The sequence below is a fragment of the Panthera leo genome, chromosome B1 (genome assembly GCF_018350215.1).
Source record: "Panthera leo isolate Ple1 chromosome B1, P.leo_Ple1_pat1.1, whole genome shotgun sequence".
NCBI lineage: Eukaryota > Metazoa > Chordata > Mammalia > Carnivora > Felidae > Panthera > Panthera leo.
This window is the reverse complement of record NC_056682.1, coordinates 162,538,330-162,561,637: the sequence shown is the minus strand read 5'-3', so window position 1 is coordinate 162,561,637 and position 23,308 is coordinate 162,538,330. Positions and strand designations below refer to the sequence as shown.

The window sequence follows — 23,308 nt, the reverse complement described above, 5'->3', positions numbered from 1 at the left end:
GCAGACATTAATCAAGAGCACTCATATAAGTAGCTACAAAGATTGCTCTCATTTTTCTTATCTTCTTTTCCAAAATGTGTTGTTGTTTTACTATTTCAGCTGCCATCATCACATCCTATTATCCATTTAAACCAGTTTCTGACCTAATGGGATCACCCAAGGAATAACTTCCCAAGACTCACTTACTTTGGTGCCAAATAAAAAAAAGAATCCTGGCCTGTGACTTCTGAACCCTGACATGCTGACAAGCTCTAGTTCACTCACCATAAACAGGAAGGAAGAGTTCCAGCAAAACTCTGTCCTGGCAACAACTTCAGCCGTTAAATGGAACAGCGATGTCACAGTAAACAATGAGAAATACGCAGAATAAATAGGTGGGAAGGAGTGGCTGGAGCAGAGTAGTCTGGAATTTGTAGGCAACATGGTACAGACATGAAGAAGTCTGGCCTTGTCCCCAGAGGGGCCTAGGTTTGAATTCTAGCTCCTTCACTCAATAGCTCTGTGATGGGCACTGATGGATACAACCAGTTCAGTGCCTGTATGAAGTGATGCTTGCTTATACCCAAGATTCTGGCAACTGACACACTCCAAGTGGCTAATTCTTACCCCATTTGATAGCCCAGGACCATTTTTAAGTGTTTCAGAGAAGAGAATGAGGTCCTAGATACCTTGAGTGGGATGGTATCTCAAGGGAAACCCCTTCCCATGCCTGATGGAGGAGGTTCCAGATAGAAACACTGCTCCATTTCCATATGGATCCCCAGAGATGACCCCTCACTCAACCTTCTGTGTCAGTAGGTCTAGGGTAGGATCTGCAGAGCTCCATGTTGGAACAGTTCTCTCAGGTTATTCTAACATAACTGGTTTGCAGAACGGTGCTTGGAAACAACTCTAGGGAAGAAGTCAAATGGATCTTCACAGGTATATCTGTGGTAACAGCAATCTAAGAATTCCCATCCTGGGGAGCAGGAGACCAAAGGCTTGTGTGCCTCAATGATAAGCCTATTGTAATAGAATATTGCTGGAATAGGGCTTTGTCTTCTCAGAGGCCCAACACCTTAATTTATTGTTTAGACTATGAGCCCAATGAGCTAGATCATCCCACAATATAGTTTCGGTGCTATGCCTAGACATTTTTGGTATAAAATAAATATTAATTCCTATGAGTACTGGTTGGTGTGCTAGGAACATGGGACCAAGTGTGTTCGAGAAAGAGAGACTAACTCTATCATTGCTGTTTTTCTCATGTAAGCAAATGCACTGGTGTCTGATAATCCAACTATACCTGGCAGGGCCAATGAAAGCTGACGGTCAGGTGATTATAACCCAACTATAAGGTTTTCTTCAGAGAACAGAAAGTACATTCATCTTAACTAGGCATTGGTTAAATGGTTTTTTCTTATGAAGTTAAACAAATATATATTTCAGTTCCAAATATGTATGTGTGAAAGAAAAACAAAAGACTCAATTTCTAGATGAGCAAAGTGGCTTTGGGGAAGAATATCTAGATTTACTGCCAAGAAGATGATATATTGTTTATAGTATTTGGCTTCTCAGGAATAGAAGAAAAATTTTTCTGCAATGCAGCAAACAGAGTTTTATAAAGAAAGGAGATTTTACAAACAAGAATCCTTATGAAATACTTCTATCACCGCGTATACATCTCAGAACCAGTTCTAGACCCTGAAAAGTAAGCTATTAGTACAAAGTCTCCATTCAGTTTGAACCAAGTCAAGGAAAAGAGGAAATGTGAAGAGCATCATGAAAATGTCAAAACCCGGTATGCATCCCTCTCTTCATTCAGTAACACCATTTCACAAGGGGAACTAGAATGCAAGGGTGAATAATGAATGGTTGCTGCCCTCAAGGAGCTTAATGTGATAGAAGAGATAACCAACAATGGCTGTATACAGCTCAATGCTACATAAAGCAACCTCATGAGATAGGTATTATATATATTATATAATATAAAATTATATTACATTTTAAGGACAGAGCAGTGGAGGCAAAGAGAGATTAAGTAGCTTGTTCAAGATCACCACGTAGGAAGAACACACATATACAAATATCATCCGTATGATGCAACACCAGTACAAGTGTCCTAGGATGGTCACAAATCAGTACTGAAGGACAAGGGTCACTGTGGGTTGGGAAGATTAGGGGAGGAATAAGAAAGGCAATGATGTGCTACAGCTTAAAGAATAGGTGGGAGCTTCACAGGTAAGAATGGGGAGCAGGAGGTGTATTTTGGGTATAGGAAATTGTATTAAAATATAGCACAGTTGGAAAATACTTTATTGTAGAGATGGAAATAAAATTACTTAAACTCTGGAAGAGAAAACCAAAGACTTCTTAAATATATTGTTTACCCAGATCTAAAACCTTTCTCATTCTCCTCTCCCTCACTAGAATTTTGTAATTTCCCAATTTGTTGTAGGCAACAAATAGTTATCACATATTCTCCTATGTGTATGAAAAAAGCAAAAGGTGGTGCTCAGGCTAGTCAACTCCTGCTGTTGAGAAGCTAACCTCAGAAGCCAGGATGCATGCTCACGGTTCTATCGATGGATATGGATGCCTAATGATGGGGCCCCAAGTTACACATAAGGCGACAAAGAGATACTTGGGGCTAAGGGCAAACACTCTCCTCCACTTTATATTAAACATTATATACTCTAAGTCTTTATAGAAAATACAATGCTATAATATAGGAATGCTAATTTCATGATTGACTCCTATGGTTTAGGACCTGATACTGGTCGGGGTGGGGGTGCAGATGTTGTACAAAAATAAATTGTTTTAGAAAACATTTCTGGAAAAATGGTTCAGTCCAGGTTGGGAGGGTTTGGGAGAGCAGCCAGAAAGGACTACAGAAGCCGGATGAGCAGAGATTTGCTAGGAAGTTAGCTAGAGGCTACAACTGGAAATTCCCAACAGGTATTCCTACTGTCCAGGAATCATGCTGAGGGGGTCTGAGGGAAATTAAGCCAAAACTAAGGGGTCTCTGTGGCATGGAAGAGAGATACTCCCCGCTTAAAATAAACCCCAGGACCACACACACCTTCCCTCCCCGGTCCCTCCGGCACTGCTTATACTCAGCATGACCTCGGAGGGACGCCCAAGTCACTCTTGCATCGTAATTGAGAGAAACAAAAAAGGAAGAGAGGAGGGGGCGAAGGTAGATTGTGTTAGGTTATATCCTCCTGGTTCTCAAATGATGGTGCCTACACACGGCTTACTTTCCTTCACATAATGGGTCCTTTGAAGCCACCATACACTGTAGGACAAATCATTTGCCCACCTAACTATAGAGCATGAGCTGTGTGGAAGAGAAAGCGGGGTTCCCAAGAAACGCCATCTTGAGAGGACGCTCCCCTGCTCCCCAAGCCTCCTTCCACAGGCCGAAGTTCATTTTTGTTACACTCAGGTTGGAGAAGAGCTGTGAGAGACCCAGAGGTTGAAAAGCTATGCTTATAAAGACGTTTTGCATCCCAGGTGTGGCTGAATGGCATGCTTGGTAGCTGGCTACGAAAACAAGACGAGGGGACAAAAGAGACAAAGAGCAAAGCAATAAAGATGAAAAAAAAAAGGGGGGGAAATGGGGGCAAGAAACAATTAAACCAAAACCCTCCAAATTTTAAAATCCGGTAGCATAAAGATCCTAAAACAGGAAACAACAGCTCCTTAGTAATGGCTGATATTTGTTTTCACTGTGTGAAATATTATCTTTGCTGCATTTCAAACATTGGGATTTCAAAACTCTCATTTCTATGCATTGGCTTCTTTTGGTATTCCATTCTCTTCTTCAGCCAACCTTTCTACTCTCCACCTCTGAGTTCCTCTGGTAAAGCTGCAACATGTCTGCCAAGTGGCAAAGTGTCAGATGAAAGGGGGCAGATGAGTTAGAGTCTTCCCTAATCCTGCATTCATGCGATAAATCCCGAGGAGCCTTCCACGTGCCCCCAAACACAGCCTCCACTCGAGATACAACAGTGGGCAAAACCGATGGAGGTTATTGTCTGCGAGGGAAGGCAGACGCTAATCAAATGAGCGCACAAATACATAACAAACTGTTCACTTTAGACACACGATGGAGGTGAGGGACTCTGAGCTCGTGTGGAGAGTCAGAGGAGGCTGACCCCAGGCCCTGCAGTCTGGTCTGAGCTCAGAAGGGGTTACTGGAGGGATTGGGGGGGGGGGGGGGGATGGGCTAAATGGGTAAAGGGCATTAAGGAATCTACTCCTGAAATCATTGTTGCACTATATGCTACCTAATTTGGATGTAAATTTTAAAAAATTAAAAATAATAAAAATAATTTTTAAAAAAGAAGGGGTTAACAGGGCTTGTGGTGGGGGAGTTAGCTAGAGAGAACTGCTTTTGCAAGGACCTCAAGTGTAGAGGGACTGTAATGTGTTTGAGGAACTGAAAAGCCTGTGGCTGGAACAAAAGGTATGAAAGAATAAAGCAGCCTCCTGAGTGAAAAGGTGATCACGGAAAAATGACATTCTACTGCTCTGAAAAGTACAGTGCAGAGGATGTGTCGCTCTCGTCCAGACACAGAGAATACTGTGGGTGTAGCACACTATTTGGTAATCATTTCGAGCTCCTCCCTACCCAGGAGAGTAATGACCCAGATTTTTTTCAGCATGATCATGTCCACTTTTGCTATTCTATTATTTTAAGCAAAATACAGATTTTTTTTTCACTGCCAAACTTCTAAACAAGAGCCATGGCCTTAAAAAAAGCCAATGAACACACACGCTCACACACTCACACACTCACACACACACACACTCACACACACTCCCAGATTTTTTTTCACTGATTTTTCACGTTGAATCTGAATTTGAAATAAATAAATGTAGGCATAAATTGGCTCAAGAAAGAACTGCAAAGATACTACCAATAGGAAAGTAATAGGAATTTGATATTTCAATGTTAAGTTGCACATACACCACCAAAAAGTTCTAAGGAATATACCCTGGTGGCTTTTGTTCTGTTCTGAACTCTGTACATTGCTCTCTGGACATCTAACAGCTTCAGCACTTGCATTCTAATATCTGGAAGGGCCACTGCTCTGAACTGCTATAATCATTCTAAAGTCAAAAGCCATTACATATCCATTTCTGCAATAAAAGGTTACACTCATCTCAGATGATGTCATTTTGTCTGGGCTTCTGCATTCTCAAGGAGAACAACGTGAAGTAATAAGGAATATTAGTCCCAAGGTGACCAGCTTTCTGATTTCTCTCATAGATGTGTGAGATTGGGAGGAAGGAAGGAAGAAAGGGGATGGTGAGCAAGAGATTAAAGTTTAATAAAAAAGATACAATTACAGAATCACTTCGTGCCTTGAAATCAGTTTCTGCCTTGAAATCAGAATGAAATTCTAAGCATTTGAAGAAAGCATTCTAAGCTTTTTAAATAGATGAAAACATATGCTTCACTTCTTGTACATCAAAGACATTTCCAAACTTACTGTGAGCTCTAACTAAAGTGTTCTTGTTTACTTCGTGCATGGTTTCTATACTTTGACAGAAAGGGTCTGCACTCCCCGTTAGGAAGTGTCCAACTACATCTTAACTAGGAAGAAATCTTTCTTGGCCAAGGACTAAATTCTTTGTGAGCTGGTGATTTGTAGTGAAGAAACCCCAAATGCAGTATGAAAAGAACAAACCAGAGTTAACTGTTTTTCTTCATTACCACAACAAAAATAAGGAAATAAAGAGTCCAATTATATTAGAGTATAGTTTGGACAAAACCACAGCTTCTAAAATTAAAACCCCAAAACATTTGCATGGTGGAAAATGTAAATTGTTAATGAACACTGCATCATATCAGTTTCCTGTTCCAGATGGCTCTCTGTTGGGTTGGCAACAAGTCAAGAGCCTGACGAAGAGGTGCAGGCATATGTCTTGTGTTTAAAATGAAAGGAGGAAAAAAAGGAGAAGGGGGCTTTGTTTTATAAACACTTCAGTGAAAATTACCATTCCTTTTGGGACCAATTCAGTCCAGGTGCTAAAGACAGAATAAACAGGCAACACATGAAGGCAGAAAAAGTCAGGCTTCTATGGGAATTACATTCTTGGTTACATTTAAAACTAAATTTCAAAATACAAATCACTATCGCCATGGCTATGCACATATGTTCTCCTTCTGGTTTTTTAAATATTAATCTTTTGTTCTCACATAATAAACTAATATAAGCCAAAGCCTACAGCCTGTTGTGTCCCTTTTTAATTTTCTTCTGCTGCAATAGTAGGCTGAACTGCTTGTACCTAAATGTTTTTATTTTTACCCAAGGTAAAATAGGTCTTTAAGAACCCCTTTTGGTCTCATAGGACCTTCCTTTACATTCTGATTAAAGGTAATTTTATTTTCAAGAGAGACACAGTTTCCTAGAACCTGGGACAGGGATTCAGCACAAACACTCTTAACAACTTTGTTTCCAATGTTAGTTTTTAAAAACCTTATGTTGACAATATACCTACACCTTCCTTATTCTAGGCACTATGACCTTAATAGATAAACTGCCTAAGAGATTTAAAACAAATTCCTACCTGATACCTTTACTTGTGAGGCATATGCAGAATCTGAATTTCTAGTCAGCAGATCATCAAATACACATCAAAATACTAAGAATATTTTCTCTGGGTAGTGGGTTTATGGGTAATATTTAATTTTATTCTGTTGGTGAAGATGCAAACACTCTTTAAAGTATTCTACAACGAACAAATGATTTCTGAAGTCAGGAAAAATCCAATTGTAGATAGTTTAAGGAACATATAACATAAATGGAACTTTATAATTTATCCAAATGACAATCCCCACCCTTCTAAAGCTTATATTCAAAGAAATATAAATAATTACGCAGCTATGAACGATAGGTACAATTACTGTACTTGAGTGTGGAGGGGTAATCATATGGTGAAAGCAGCTTTATGTCTAAGAATTACTTTAGTTGATAGTTGCTCTGATGCTGTTTTCTAAGATACTAGTGACAATTCTGGACAATTACTTTTCAGTATACAAATTCTTACTCTCAAAATGACTTATTCAGTTGTCAATGACAACTTCTTCCATTCACAGGTAAAATACCAAATTTTACCAGAGCCAGAAGACAAGATAGTTGTATTTTTGTAATTCTAAGGATGTAAAACTGGTTTATCAGTGAATGTTCTCAAGAAGCATATGTCAGTATGTCGGTCCTGTAAGTCCGATTCCTTGTAGAATCACTCCAATCCCCATTCTAAGAGGCAATGATGGACTGTCAATCACAGTCCACTGTACATTTCTCCAAATCCTTGCTTCTGCCTCCCTCCCTTCTATCTCCCAAAACAGTTATGGCCACATGACCCAATGTGGCCAGAGGGAACCCCAGTCTCTTGGCGACAATGGTTGAAATTCAGTCAGCTTTGTTTCCTAGGATTGATCAGAAAAGCCCTTTTTTTTTTTTTCCCCTGGGTTGCTATTCTGGAATGACATAAGCCAGGAATGGCCTGGGGAGATGAGAGGTCCACAGAGACAGTTGTAATTTGAAAGAATGAGGCCAAAAAAAGATGATGCAAAGAATCCTAATCACACTTGTTGGAGTCCCTACCCCAACTCTCCTAAATATAGTTCTAATTTTGGACTTCCCAGATGAGTCAATATGAAAAACAAATACCAACTAGGAAAACATATCAGCAAATTACACGATTAAGTGTTAATAACCTTAATAATCCAAATGCTCTGATTTCAAATCATTAAGGATAAAATGAATAATACAGTAGAAAAAAAGGAAAGGACCATGAACAGGCAATTCACAAAAGATTAAATGCAAATGGCAAAATCTGTTTTCCATCACTACTCAATAAAATTAAATTTATATGTGGCCTCTACATTGTTCTTTTTATTTCCAAATTTTCTACAATGAGAAAATCTGACTTCAATAGCAGAGGAAAACCCTTACAGATTTTAAAATATAAAATTAAAGAATGTTAGCCTGGCATCAGATGGCATAATGAATGGGTGGGTAGGCACAAAGAGAAGGCCATGGCCAATATGTGCCTGGGAATAAGAGAGCATCTTTGGACAGATGTAAACAGCATCTCAAAGACAATAGAGGTGGACTGCAGGAGTAGCCAACTCATATGGAGGGTGAAGTTGAGTCAGTGACTTCATGGCTTTCCTACTGAGATGACAGTGATATCCTAAAAAAGACAGAATGGTATGCGGGAGAAGCTGATTTAGAAGTAGGGAAGGGAGTATACTGATTCAGTTAAAATAAAAACCATATAAATTTTGAACCACAGAATTGTAGGAAAAGAAGAGACCTTACAGTCACCTAATAAGACTCTCATTTTATGATGAGGATCCTGAATCCAAAACAAGATAAGTGACTTACTTTCAGGTTACATACCTATGGGCATATTTAGGCATTAAAAATTAGGCCCTCTCCCCACTGTACTCTCTTCTTTTTTTTTCTTTTCAGTTTTTACCTTTTGATCCCCTTCACCCATTTCTCCCACCTCCTAACCCCCACCTCTGGCAACCACCAATCTCTATATCTATAACCTTGTCTTTTTGTGTTTGTTTGTTTAGGTTCTGGATATAAGAGAGATATTTTTCTGTCTTATTGCACTTAGCATAATGTCCATGAGGTCCATCAATGCTATCACAAATGGCAAGATTTCATTCCTTTGTGGCTGAATAATATTGCATTGTATATATATGTATACACAATTTCTTTATCCATTCATCTGCCAATGGACACTTTGTTTCTATATCCTCACTATTCTGAATAATGCTGCAATGAACATAGGGGTACATATACCTTTTCAAGCCAGTGTTTTCATTTTCTTAGGATAAATACCCAGAACTGGAATTGCTGGTTTATATTGTAGTTCTATTCTTAATTTTTTGAGGAACTTCCACACTGTTTTCCATAGTGGATGCAGCAATTTACATACCCATCAATAATGCACAAGAATTCCCTTATTCTCTTTCTTTTCATTTCTTATCTTTTTGATGATAGCCATCCTAAAGGGTATGAGATGATATCTCATCATGGCTTTGATTTGCCTTTCCCAGATGAGTAATGATGTTGGGCATTACTTCATGCACCTAATAACCATCTGCATGTCTCCTTTGGAGAAATATGTCTATTCAGGTATTCTGCCCATTTTTTAATCTGATTTTTTTTTTTTTTTTTGCTATTGAGTTGTATGAGTTCTTTATATATATTGGATATTAGTCCCTTGTCATATACATAATTTGAAATACTTTCTCCACTCAATAAATTGTGTTTTTTATTTTGTTGATGGCTGCCTTTGCTATGCAGAAGCTTTCAGTATCAAGTAGTCCTACTTATTTTTGCTTTTGTTGAGTTTGGTGTCAGATTAAAAATATCATTACCAAGATCTACATCAAGAAGCTTCTGCCTATGTTTTCTACCAGGAGTTTTATGGTTTCAGATCTAATGTTCAAATTTTTAATCTATTTTGAGCTAATTTTTGTGTATATGTAAGATAGTGGTCAAGTTTCATTCTTTTGCATGCAGCTGTCCAGTTTTCCTAACAACGGTTATTGAAGAGACTGTCCTCCCCCAGTGTATATACTTGGCTCCTTCGTTGTAAATTAATTGATCACATATGCATAGGTATATTTCTAGGCTCTCTATTCTGTTCCATTGGCCTATGTGTCTGTTTTTCCACCAATATCATACTGTTTTAATTACTGGAGCATTGTAATGTAGCTTGAAATAAAAACACATGATACCTCTTGCTTTGTTCTTTCTCAAGACTGCTTTGGCTATTCTGGTTTTGTTATGTTTCTATACAAATTTTAGGATTATTTGTTATATTTCTTTGAAAAATGCCATTGGAATTTTGTTATGGATTGCACTGAATTTGTAGGTTGGGGTAGTATGGACATGTTAAGAATATTGATTCTCCCAATCAATGAGCACAGAATATCTTTTCATTCGTTTATTTCTTCTTCAATCTTTCATTAATGTCTTATAATTTTCAATATAACAAGTCTTTCACCTCCTCAGTTAAATTTATTCCTAGGTATTTTATTCTTTTTGACACAATTATTAATGGGATAATTTTCTTAATTTCTCTTTCCAATAGTTTGTTATTAGTGTATAGAAATATAACAGATTTTGTGTATTGATTTTGTATCCTGCAACTTTAATGAATTTGTTTATTAGTTCTAACAGTTTTTTGATGGAGTCTTTAGGGTTTTTTATATATAATATGTTATCTATCTGCAAATAGTGACAGCTTTACTTCTTCCTTTCTAATTTGGATGCTTTCTTTTTTCCCTAATTGTTCTGGCTAGGAGTTCCAATATTACATATAATGAAAGCAGCGAAGGTATGCATCCTTGTCTTGTTCTTGATCTTAAAGGAAAGTTTCAGCTTTTCCTGTTGGGTATAATATTAGCTGTGGACTTGTCACATATGGCCTTTATTATGTTGAGGTACATTCCCTCTATACCCACTTTGTTGAGAATTTTTATCATAAATGGGTGTTGAATTCTGCCAAATACTTTTTCTGCATCTATTGAGATGATCATATCAATTTTTATCCTTCATTTTGTTAATGTGGTGTATCACATTGTGGATGTTGAACCATCCTTGCATTCCTGGAATAAATCCCACTTGACAGTGGCATGTGATCCCTTTAATGTATTGTTGAATTCAGTTTGCTAACATTTGTTGAGAGTTTTTACATCTAAGTTTATCAGGAATATTATATGGCCTTTAATTTTCTTGTGGTGTCCTTGTCTCCTTTTGGTATCAGGGTAATGTTTACATTGCAAAATGAGTTTGGAAGAGTTCTTTCCTTTTCTATTTTTTGGAAGAATTTGAGGATTGGTGTTAATTCTAAATGTTTGGTAGAATTCAACAGAGAAGGTGTCTGGTCCTGGACTTCTGTTTTGGGAAAGGTTTTTGATTACTGATTCAACCTCCTTACTAGTAATTGGTGTATTCCAGTTTTCTATTTCATTATGATTCAGTCTTGTATGTTTCATTATGATTCAGATTGTACGTTTCTAGGAATTTACCCATTACTTGTAGGTTCTCCAATATTTTGGCATATAGTTGTTCACAGTAATGTCTTATAATCCTTTGTATTCCTATGGTATCAATTGTAACGTCTCCTCTTTCATTTCTGACTTTTATTTATTTGAGTCCTCTCTTTTTCTTTTCTTGGTGAGTCTACCTAAAGTCTTGTCAAATATCTTTACCTTTTCAACAAACCAGCTCTTAGTTTCACCAATCTTCTCTAATGTCTTTTTAATCACTTTTTAGTCTAATCTTTGTTATTTCCCTCCTTTTACTAACTTTGGACTTCATTTGTTCTTCTATTTCTATTCCTTGAGGTCTGAAATTACATTGTTTGAGACTTATCTTATTTCTTGAAGCATACATCATAATGAACTTCCCTCTTAGAATTGTTTTTGCTATATCCCATAAATTTTGATATATTATTTTCATTTGTCTCTATGTATTTTTTTTTAATTTCTTTTTTAAAATTTCTCCTTTGATTTCTTCATTGGCTCACTAGTCATTCAGTAGCATGTTGTTCAGCCTCTACATATTTGTGATTTTTGAGTTTCCATCTTGTAATTGATTGCTAGTTTCCTACCATTTTGATTGGAAAAATATGTTTGAAATTATTTTGATCCTCTTAAATTTATTAAGATTTGTTTTGTTGCTTAACACATGATCTACCCTGAAAAGTTTCATATGCACTTGAGGAGAATGTGTTTTCTGTTGCTTTTGGATGAAACGTTCTGCATATATCTGTAAAGCCCATCTGTTCTAATGTGTTACTTAATGCTAGTATTTCCCTATTGATTTTCTGTCTGGATGATCTATCTGTTGATGTAAGTAGGGTATTAAAATTCCATACTGTCTTGCTGTCCACTTCTTCCTTTAGGTCTGTTAACATTTGCTTTATATATTTAGGTGCATCTGTGTCAGGTGCATAAATATTTACAAATGTTATATCCTCTTGATGGACTGACCAATTTATCATTATGTAAGTCCATCTTTGTCTCTTTAAAGTTTGTTTTAAAGTCTATTTTGTTTGATGTAAGTACAATTACTACAGCTTTATTTTGGTTCCTGTTTTCATAAAATATCTTTTTCTATTCCTTCATTTCCAATCTGTGTGTGTCCTTACATCTAACGCGAGTCTCATATAGGCAGCATGTAGACAGGGGTCTTGTTTCTGTTTACTTGTTTGCTTGTTTGGTTTTGTTGTTACTGTTGTTTATCAATTCAGCCACTCTATGCCTTTTATTTGGAGAATTTAGTCCATTTACATTTAAAGTACTTATTGATAAGTATTACTTATTGCCATTTTGTTCACTGTTTACTGTCTATTTTTGTAGCTCCTCCTCATTCCTTTCATCTCCTCTTGGTGTCTTCCTTTGTTGACTGGTGACGTTCTTTAGAGGTATGTTTATACTCCTTTCTCTTCATCTTTTATGTATTTACTATAGGTTTTGCTTTGTGGTTACCATGAAGCTTACATATAACATGAAGCTTACATCTAACAACTTGTATCTATAGTAGTCTATTTTAAGTTGATGACAACTTAAGTTTGATCCTGTTCTAAAACAACATTTTGGGGCGCCTGGGTGGCGCAGTCGGTTAAGCGTCCGACTTCAGCCAGGTCACGATCTCACGGTCCGTGAGTTCGAGCCCCGCGTCAGGCTCTGGACTGATGGCTCAGAGCCTGGAGCCTGTTTCCGATTCTGTGTCTCCCTCTCTCTCTGTCCCTCCCCCGTTCATGCTCTGTCTCTCTCTGTCCCAAAAATAAATAAACGTTGAAAAAAAAAAAAAAAAAAAAAAAAAAAAAAAAAAAAAAAAAACTCAACATTTTTACTCTCCCCCACTCCATTTTCTTTTTTTTTGTGGGGGGAGGGTTGACCATTTTTCTCCTTTTTTTCTTTTTTAAATTTAAATTTTAGTTAACATACAGTACAATATTCATTTCAGGAGTCAAATTCAGTGATTCATCACTTCCATACAATACCCAGTGCTCATCACAACGAGTGCCCTCATTAGTACCCATCACCCATCTTGCCCATTTCCCACCCACCTCCCCTCTGTCAACCCATAGTTTGTTCTCTGTCATAAAGAGTCTCTTGTGGTTTGTTTCTCTCTTTTCTCTTTTTTCATTTTATGTTTTTGATATCACATTTAACATCTTTTTATCTTGAGTGTCATTTCAATCATAGTTATTTTTACTATATTTGTCTTTTAACCTTCATACTAGCTTTATGATACAGGCATATTTAGGAGTAAAAACTAGCACCCCTCACAGCTGTACTCTTTTCAACCACATGACCCCATCTCTCCTATTTCATCCATGCTACACGTTCAAGAAAACTATTCTTGTACTCCATGCACTCCATTTTTTCTCTTTCATAATTGAGAAATTTATACCCCATGTAATGTGCAATTAATAAGAATCAGCAATAATTAATCTCCATCTGTCACGTTAACAATTGTTACTATTGACCTCATGTGCACACACAAAAATTAGTGAGATGGACAGTACGACTTATACATTTGTGCATATATACACATTAATGCAAGAATATCTGTTCCAGGGTCTTAGTTAAGAATGAGAGTTTTGGGGCACCTGGGTGGCTCAGTCGGTTAAGCGGCCGACTTCAGCTCAGGTCATGATCTCGCAGTCCGTGAGTTCGAGCCCCACGTCGGGCTCTGTGCTGACAGCTCAGAGCCTGGAGCCTGTTTCAGATTCTGTGTCTCCCTCTCTCTGACCCTCCCCCGTTCATGCTCTGTCTCTCTCTGTCTCAAAAATAAATAAACGTTAAAAAAAATTAAAAAAAAAAAAGAATGAGAGTTTTTACAATGTGACATGAAAAAAATTAAGTACTTAAGAAAGAAATTTGTAGTGATCCCTTAGTATTTAGCAACATTACTTAACTGGTTAGCTACCTTAATAGGCAGATCTAAATATCTTTCTACATAGCTTATGATGTACTTTAAATATGAAATAAACATTTTAAACCTCACTTGATATAGCTGTTTTGTAATATGTGCTGTGGTTAACTATTCTAATATGTTGGACAGTAAAACTAAATGTAACAGTTCCAACATTTCTCATGGGAGAGATTTAGGGCAGACATGTGTTCTTCATCAGAGTTTCCAGCAGAAATCTTAGAAATCAAGAGGAAAAATAGACCTTATTATACCAAAGAGTGTTGCAAACCATAATAGAAAACAACATCTTAAAGTTGTTTTTTGTTTTGTTTTGTTTTGACAGCCCTGAAACAAAAAAAAACCTGACACAGTAGAGATGAAGGTGTATACCTTAATGAAAAGTCTAAAAACGCCACAATAACTGAGAATCCATAAATCAGAATGAAGGTAGAATCTCTTCTAAAATAAATTTTACCTTACTTCCTGAACTCCTTCAGCTGAATGGGTGAATTCTGTAATCATGGTTTTATACACTATCACCTACTGTAATGAGCTAAAGTTTTCATTCAAGTGTGGGTAACGTGAAGATTGGTGATGAGCTTTTAGGATCACTCTTCCAGTTACTATAGCAACAGCCTTGTCATTGCCAAACCAGGAGGGATGCTGAAGGTCTAAGGAACCACTTCTCAAGGGAACGAGTTTTGAAAATTTGAAAACTATTTTTCAATTGGAATAGTGCCCTTAGGAGCAGTAATCTGCAGAAATGCATAGTCTGAAATGTGATTAATTACTGAGGTAAACCCGTGAGATGAGGAAAAAAGTGCAGAGGTGATAGAGTAAAGGAAGCGTAAGAGGAGAACTTCTTGTTGACTCCTCATCTTTTACAATTTTCTGTTTGGAAGTACTTCATATTTTATTACGAAGACTAACTTTCTACAAGGCTGGGAAAAGCACTTGGCCAACTATGAAAAATGCTTTGTTTGAAAGATATATCTCCACTAACATCCTAAAATGTCTCTGCCTGTGGTAACAGAGATGAAAGTTTTTATAATAAAGTGGCAGACACGAATAGCAATAATAATTTTATATGGTCTGTATTTACCTGAGCTTTTCAAAAGAGGAAAGCTGTCATAAATCATTGCAACGAGATTTTCACTGTTGGTTGTAGAATGTGGCTTTGTTTCACTATGGTTAAGGGCACAAAAATGCTTTCCATTTGGAAAGTAGATCTGAAAGTACCATGAGGTATCTTCCATAACCCACTGAAAAACAAATTCTTGGGGCACCAGCCTGGCTCAATCGGTTGAGCGTCTGACTTCGGCTCAGGTCATGATTTTGCGGTTCATGGGTTCGCACCCCACATCGTGCTCTCTCCTGTCTGGCGCAGGGCCCGCTTCAGATCCACTGTCTCCCTCTCTCTCTGCCCCTCCCCTGCTCATGCTCGCTCTCTCTCTCTCTCTCTCAAAAATAAATAAAACATTTTAAAAAAAGGAAAAACAAATTCTTAACTGCTTCCTCATTTGAAGTTGATGAAGAAACTCTCCTTTATTAGGTTTCCTCTGGGGGATGCAAGGGAACCCAGTTGAAAGCTCACTAGATTATGTTTACCTACCCCATGTCCTTAAGAAGAGTGCTTTCCAGTTTTTCGGGTATGGAGTTTGGTGAGTTCTTTATAGATTTTGGATACTAGCCCTTTATCCGATACGTCATTTGCAAGTATCTTTTCCCATTCCGTCAGTTGCCTTTTAGTTTTGTTGATTGTTTCCTTTGCAGTGCAGAAGGTTTTTATCTTGATGAGGTCCCAGTAGTTCATTTTTGCTTTTAATTCCCTTGCCTTTGGAGATGTGTCAAGTAAGAAATTGCTGTGGCTGAGGTCAGAGAGGTTTTTTCCTGCCCTCTCCTCTAGGGTTCTGATGGTTTCCTGTCTCACACTCAGGTCCTTTATCCATTTGGGGTTTTGGGTGTCAAAACTATATGCAAGTTTTGTTTTTTCTTTGTTTTCTGATTCCAGAGCCTTCTGAACAACACACCTGATTAGGAGCACTAATTTGCTCCTCATAGCTTGTATGTGTGCCAAGCTGTTTCATCTCAGTTCACAGGTCAGGTAGGGAGGCATTGAAGTGGTCAAAGCTCCTGGGAGTGGTTGCTTCTGATGAAAAAGTTCTGTCCACTTACCTGGGTACACTATGCAAACATACTCGTTGTCTATGTGTGTCACAATGGGAATATGGTTGGGAAGCACTGCCCTACGTGACACCTAGATGTTATACAAATAACAACAGCAGTGGGAGAAAGCTACTTATTTACAGTGCGTATGGATTGGAAATTAACTCACACGTATAGCATCCTTTTATTTTTAGTAAATTCACTGAGTGGTCAATAGGGCACTTATGTTTATTATCAAGGTTCAAAGACGGATGATATGCCGACTAAGACACACTGCTAGGAAATGACAGAGCCGGGACTTCTGAATCAAGGATTTCTACAGCTTAGCTCTACGCTTTATCTGATACACCCCATTGTATGATGACATTCCAAGTTGACACAGATCTTTAAAATTAGAATTTTGACTTCATTCTCTGAAGAAAGTTCAAATGGTTTTCCTTTGTTTTCTCTTGTGACTGCTATGCAAACACTAGCGTATTTGGAAACTGATATTCTCTTTGAACTCAGCGAGACTCAGAAAGCACACTAACTGACATTTTCAGGCCATACCAATTTTCTTTTTACAGATTCTACTCCTGACACTCAGAGAGCCAGTCCTGGTTATTTTGTGTGAGTAGAAAAGAGAGTTTTTGCCCACCACCCTCCCTAAAACATAGCTATCAAAAGGAAAATAGTATGCTGCCATTGACCATGCTTAAGTTTTGGTTTGTTTTGCCAACTACAATTTCTCATTGTCCTTTCCATAAAAGGGGAGAAGAGGGAGAAATGAAAGAAATTGCCAAAAGCAAATTACATATTCAACATATAAAACACATGAACTTCAAACAGGGCAGTTATTATCAAGAGATATTATTGAAAGATAAAGAATTTAAGTTTGCTACTCCTATTTTCGAAAGCTAGACGGCCAATAGAGTTCAATGACTAGAAATAACATCTTCATTTCTTCATAGCAATGCAGAAACAAAGAGGATACATGCACAAAAATAGGAAGGTAGGATGAAACATCTATCAGCAGCTGTTATAGACAGAGTAAAAAGCACAGGCAAATATCTACATTATTAACCAAATATTAATTCAGCGTTCATAAAATAACATGATGGAATGATCGAGCATGCATGGCATACAACGGTACGTGTAAGCAAGCGTGAGTTACAAGATATAATAAATGCAATGGTTATGGAAGTGAGCCTGTGGCAGACTTAGAATCTCTTGTTTAAAGGCCTGGGCTCCAGATCTAGCACACCTGGGACCAAATCCTGATCCTTTCACTTTTGGGTGATGATCCCCTACTTGAGTTTTCAGTACAGAAAAAGTATTGTTTTCTTGATTCTCTCAACATTGAGATTAGTAAAATTACAATATAAAATGTGGAATTCTACTGATTAATTGCCTGCTTTCAATAATACTTTTAAACCAAATGTCACCAACCCCAAAACGTGCACAAGGCATAAAAGAAATTCCGCCACCCAGTAACAAGTGAGCCAAGACTATAAACTGGAATAACATAAACGCAACACTGTCTGCAAGTTCATGGTAAACGCCAGGTCAACCTAGATCCACAACAGGCCAAGCGTGTGGAAGGCAATCTGGAAGGCAATTCTGTTCTTTCAATATATACTGGAACATCCCACCTTCTTCTACAAGATTGAGTCACGGCTACTCCAACACCTTCCTAGTGCTTTTTGTCCTGAGATATAAAGAGTCTCATCAGTAGCTACCTGGTAACATAAACACTACACTTCTCAGGACATCTGACTAGCCAACATACTTAATAAGGGGCAGATCTATGGCCAAGGAAAAGTCTATCATCATAAATAAAGCCTTTTGGTGTCCACAGAGGTTGATCAACACATACGTATTCCACTGGAAAGTTCACTTATGCCAAATTTAAATCGTGCATCTTATCCATCCTGTTTAAACTTTACATGCAAAGTTAATCTGGGTAGGAATGTATACTTTGTATAGCAAAATAATGTCTCTAAATTGTTTAAATATACTGAAACTCTCACAAATTCTTATTTTGAAGCTTCATTTGCTAAACCTACTCATTTCCTTGATACAAGCATGAATGTACAGAGGTGTTTTTAAATGTGAAATCACATTTAAAAGCAAGAAAATGCAATATCCTAAGCAATCATAAATAGAGAAACTAATAAAGAGTGAAATGCTGGGTCAATAAACACCTTGAACAAATATTAAATGAATACTCTTACAGCATGATTTCAATTCCCAAAATAATATAGTAACATACTAACGTTACAGAAAAGCCATCCAAATAACCTCAGCTAAAACAAACCATCTTTGTTGTCTGTTTCTGAAATTGTGCGTTTTAAGAATAATTTCCAACTAAATTCTCCTAGCTTTGAAATTTACTCTGAATCAAACTACTATTCAAGGCACTATATAAACCATATTAAACTTTTCTAAGTCAATCTTCATTTATAGCCCAACAAACACACGTAATCACATACAGTGCTATAACTTAATGAAACGTGAGCGAATTCCACAAGTTTTCCTTAAGCACGTTTTTCAGTTGGCAGATAGGTTCTATGCGAAGCAAGAAAATGTTTTATTTTTGTGGAAACTTCACTGGGTTTCCGTCTTGTCAGGGTTTTGTTTGCCATAACCAAACACAGAAAAGGTCGGCAGGTATGCACACGTGCATAGAGCACCAAGGTCAACAACTACACAGGCTCTTGCTGAGCCATCTGGAAAATTCTGTCAGGGAGGCACAACAGGCAACAGGAGGAAAAGTTGGAAAATACATACTGTGCCTCCGCGGAGCCTTCCTGAATGGAGAGGTCTACACACACCTATACGCACACATTCATGAATGCATGGAAACTCGGTAGGTTTTTAAAGGATTTAAGTTTTGCATGTAAGCTTCAACAATTTCTCACTCTTAAACAGACCTGGGCTCAATCCATACCAATGGAAATAAACTTTGTACAAAAAAACCCACAAAAACAAAAAAAAACCCATAAATGATATGGAGTTTGATAAGAAACACAGAAATGAATGTCTCCATGAGTTACATCATAGTAAAATGGTTACATTTTGTGATATTTAACTATATATTTTCCCCAAATCAGCCACTAATAGTATGTTTTAGATATTATTTGAGATACTACCAATTAATTCAGATTCAAAACGAAAGATGAGAAGTCAAAAGTATGAAAGTACTCTTGAAAATTGCTATTTTCAATCCTATGACATTGGGTAGCATCTTAGGGCAGGTTTGTGCATCGGTGTGTGTTTTTTTAAAGCTTGAAATGACTATTTCAAAGAAAATATGTCAACAGAAACCTTTTTGAATAGGCTTCCCTGCATTTTATTTTTTCTTAAAGATATTATACCCCGTGAGAATTTTGCTATTTTAACAAGGCTCTAAAAATAGGAGCTGTGGCAGGCAACTAGAAGGCCATTTCACTACAACTGGGGGGGGGGGGGGAACACTGCAATGAAAACCTAGTCCTAAAGGCTGGCTAGCGTTCATCGGGCCTCGTAAAATTCCAGACAACTCCAATGAACATGGTTACATCCTCTTCCTAAAATGCCTTTATTTTTAAACCCTTTTCTGTGTCAGTGATTTTTATGTCCTGTATTTTTTATTAAACACTCACCTGTGATTTTTTGCAGCAAAGGTGACAATTCAGACTCTTCACAGAAGACCTGAGCCAATGCTTTCTTCACTTTTTCTTCAGCTTCCCCCAGGTCTTTGTCCACTGTAAACTCTCCACCAACAGAGTAAATATATATCAGGAGGATCAACAATTCTTCAGGGCTGTAATCATTGTTGGTCCTTTGGTTCAAAGGCTTCATCATGGGCAGCAGCTGATTTAACACAACAGACATGGTTGACTCCCCAATGCTCTGGAATAAAAGGTGGTAATATGAAAATACATCATTCTTATACAAAGATGTAATTTATGCATCGCATCAGTCCAAAGATATCTTGCAAACAAGTTTGTGATGTTCACTGACTATGTTGTCTTTTATTTGTTTGCTTCTTGTCCTGGAGAGAAAGCTGCAAGAGATTTGGCATTAGATTGATTGTTTGGAATGATATAGTTTGTAACACTGCACTAGTCAAGTTGCAGAACCTTTTATATAATCTCACATATTGCTTAAACAAGTAAGAACCCATTAGTTTTATAAGTGTAAGTACTTCAGATACTAGAATTTTAAATTAAAAAATGTATTTTTAAAGCAATGATTAAAAACAAAAACATGTCAGCACCTATATATGTAAACACATGCTGACATTCAGAGGAATTGCCTTAAATTTTACAGCATATTCTTTTTAATATTCTCTATGTTTGGCAAATAGTAGTCAGAATAGATTTTTTGGGGGCATCTGGGTGGCTCAGTTGGTTGGGCGTCTGACTTCGGCTCAGGTCATGATCTCATCATACGTGAGTTCAAGCCCCACGTCGAGCCCTGTGCTGACAGCTCAGACAGAGCCTGGAGCCGGCTTCGGATTCTGTGTCTCCCTCTCTCTCTAATCCTCCCCTACTCTCACTCTGTCTCTGTATCTCTCTCTCTCAAAAATAAATAATAAACATTAAAAAAATTTTTTTAGAGAATAGATTTTTTAATTCCAAAATCAAAGTTCGTTTTTATTTTCATGTAGTCTTTAAATTTTTAACATTTTGATTCCTAATAGTTAAAATACAGTGTTATATTAGTTTCAGTGTACAATACAGTGATTCAACAATTCTATACATTACTCAGTGCTCATCATGATTAAAGTGTACTCTTAATCCCTTTTACCTATTTCACCCATCCCTCCACCCACCTCCCCTCTGGTAACCATCAGTTTGTTCTCTATAGTTAAGAGTCTGGTTTTTTGGTTTCTTTCTTTGTTTTATTTCTTAAGTTCCACACATAAGTGAAATCATATGGCATCTGTCTTTCTCCGACTGACTTATTTTGCTTAGCATTATAGTCTCTTGCTCTATCCATGTCAATGCAAATGTTAAGATCTCATTCTTTTTTATGGCTGAGTAATATTCCACTGTGTATATATACCACATTTTCTTTATCCACTCATCTATCAGTGGACACTTGGTTTGCTTCCATAATTTCGCTATTGTAAATAATGCTGCAATAAACATAGGGGTGCATATATGCTTCCAAATTAATATTTTTTATTCTTTGGGTAAATACCCACTAGTGCAATTACTGGATCATAGGATTTTTTTATAACAATGAAAAGTCATTTTCTGCTAAATCTGGTGAATAGAATAAGGGATCAAACTGGGCAATGTCACTTAAGGTTCAAGGTATCTTTGGGTGGATCTGAAGATAATTTATCTTAAAACTTAAAATTTTTTTCCTTTTAGCTCTTCCACTAATTTCATGAGTGATATTTAGCAGAGAATTTCAAAATTCCTTGCATATGATAACAGTACTGCATTTCTGGAGTCACCTAATAACTTCCAAGTAACTATACCATGTCTCATACAAATTCTGAGATTTTTCATAAACAGATAAATCCCCATTTTAAATAATATGTTTTATTTAACCTATAGTATAAAATAATCCTATAAAATAAAACTCAACTACTTGTACTTATATTAAAATCAGGGAGCAAATGACTACAACTTGCAACTTTCATGCCATTCATTCAAAAGGGTTCATTAAGCACTTACTATATTCCAGGTACTATTCTGGGTCTAGGGATGCAGCGGTGAAGAAAACAAATTCCCTGCTCTCACACACCTTACATTCTAGTTGGGTGAAACAGACAATTAAAAATCTAAAGAAGTAAAATATATAGTATACTAGATGGTGGGCACAGCTACGGAGAAGAGTAAAGCAGAAGAGAAGAAAGATGAGACTTTAGGGTGTGTGCGTGTGTGCGTGTGTGTGTGTTTAAGTGTGTGAAAATGCAATATTTTAAAAGGAAAAGCCAGGTTATGAAGGGAGTGTTGGAATAAAAAAATGGCCTATAGAAATGTTCTCTCTTTGAATGAAGTTGATGGCGAGCAGCTGGATGTGATTCTATATTGGGATGATTACTCCAAAATGAACTTTTCTAGTCAAGTCATTTCCACACCTGGAAAAATTTGGATATATCGTCTCAAGGTTAAGGTTCACAATTATATTATTTGGTACACGAAAAACAGCTGTTACCATTTATTTCCACTAAAAAACTTGGATGTTCACAATGCACCAAACAAAAACAAAATGATAAGTCTTTGGAATGAATAGGTTCAAATGGAAAAGAACAGGAAGATTTTACTGCTACATGGTGACAAGACATGATTTACCAAGTATAAACACGCCCACTTCTCAAAGGAAATGGCTGAAACATTTGAAGACATCCTAGGACCGTCCTATTGCCTCAGGAGTCTCTGGAGACAAACATTCAAGTGTTCTTTGCTTTACAAGCTGCCCAGAGCAATTTATAATAAAGGAGCTGTGTGGTTGGCCTGTTAGAAGTGGGGCCACGGGGGTTACAGCTTTCATTTTTCCTTTTTACCCTATCACCAACATCTTGGATAACATTAAGCAGATTCCTTCATTGCTTTATATCCCATTTCTAAAAAACAGGTATATGCACCAAGTATCTAGCCTACGGGAGCCCTTTTAAGTCTTTTCCCAGAGCAAAAGGATTTTTTAAAAGATAGTTATAAAAAGTAAAACAACATAGAGTAATCACCATAATCGTTTGAAAAGATTTACCCACCAACATCTGGCCATGAGAGCATCATTTTCAAGTTGTTGATCTAAAATACATTGCCAGAGAACAAGCTCCCTCACTAATGACACTCTAGCAAACTTCTGTTAGCTAGGTAATACCTGTGCACCCTAATTTCTAAAATTACATTCTAATCTGCTTCAAGCATTCCCAAAAGCTAATTATTGAGTTGAATACAAAGCCAAGAATATTTGCTAATCAGTCTTAAAGAGGCATGTGATGTGGTGGAAATAGAGACTCCATTTCAAACACCCAGATCCAAACCTGACTGTACCACTAACTAGCTCCTTAACCTCGTAGGATCCCAGTGAACTCGTATCTCTTCATCTCTGAAATGACATGATGTGACTAGAGATGGCTCAGTTCTTAAGCCATATTTATGCCAAGGTCTCCATTTTCACCTTTTTCTCCTTTTTTTTTTAAAGAGAAAAAAAACATTATCATTGGTGATAGTAGGTAGTGAATCATATTTCCTTATTGG

The 23,308-nt window shown here is 37.1% G+C and overlaps 1 protein-coding gene across 3 annotated transcripts in view; it reads right to left on the bottom strand.

Annotated features, from left to right (window-relative positions):
• Nucleotides 1–23,308, bottom strand: part of SCFD2 (sec1 family domain containing 2) — a 401,014-nt gene that overhangs the window by 212,334 nt on the left and 165,372 nt on the right. For all 3 annotated transcript variants that reach the window (XR_006201954.1, XM_042936396.1, XM_042936397.1), the window contains exon 5: nt 19,745–19,994. Coding sequence is in view for 2 of the 3 variants with exons in the window: in XM_042936396.1 (XP_042792330.1) it covers nt 19,745–19,994 (250 nt within the window). In the remaining variant the exon portion in view is untranslated. The remainder of the gene's footprint in view (nt 1–19,744; nt 19,995–23,308) is intronic.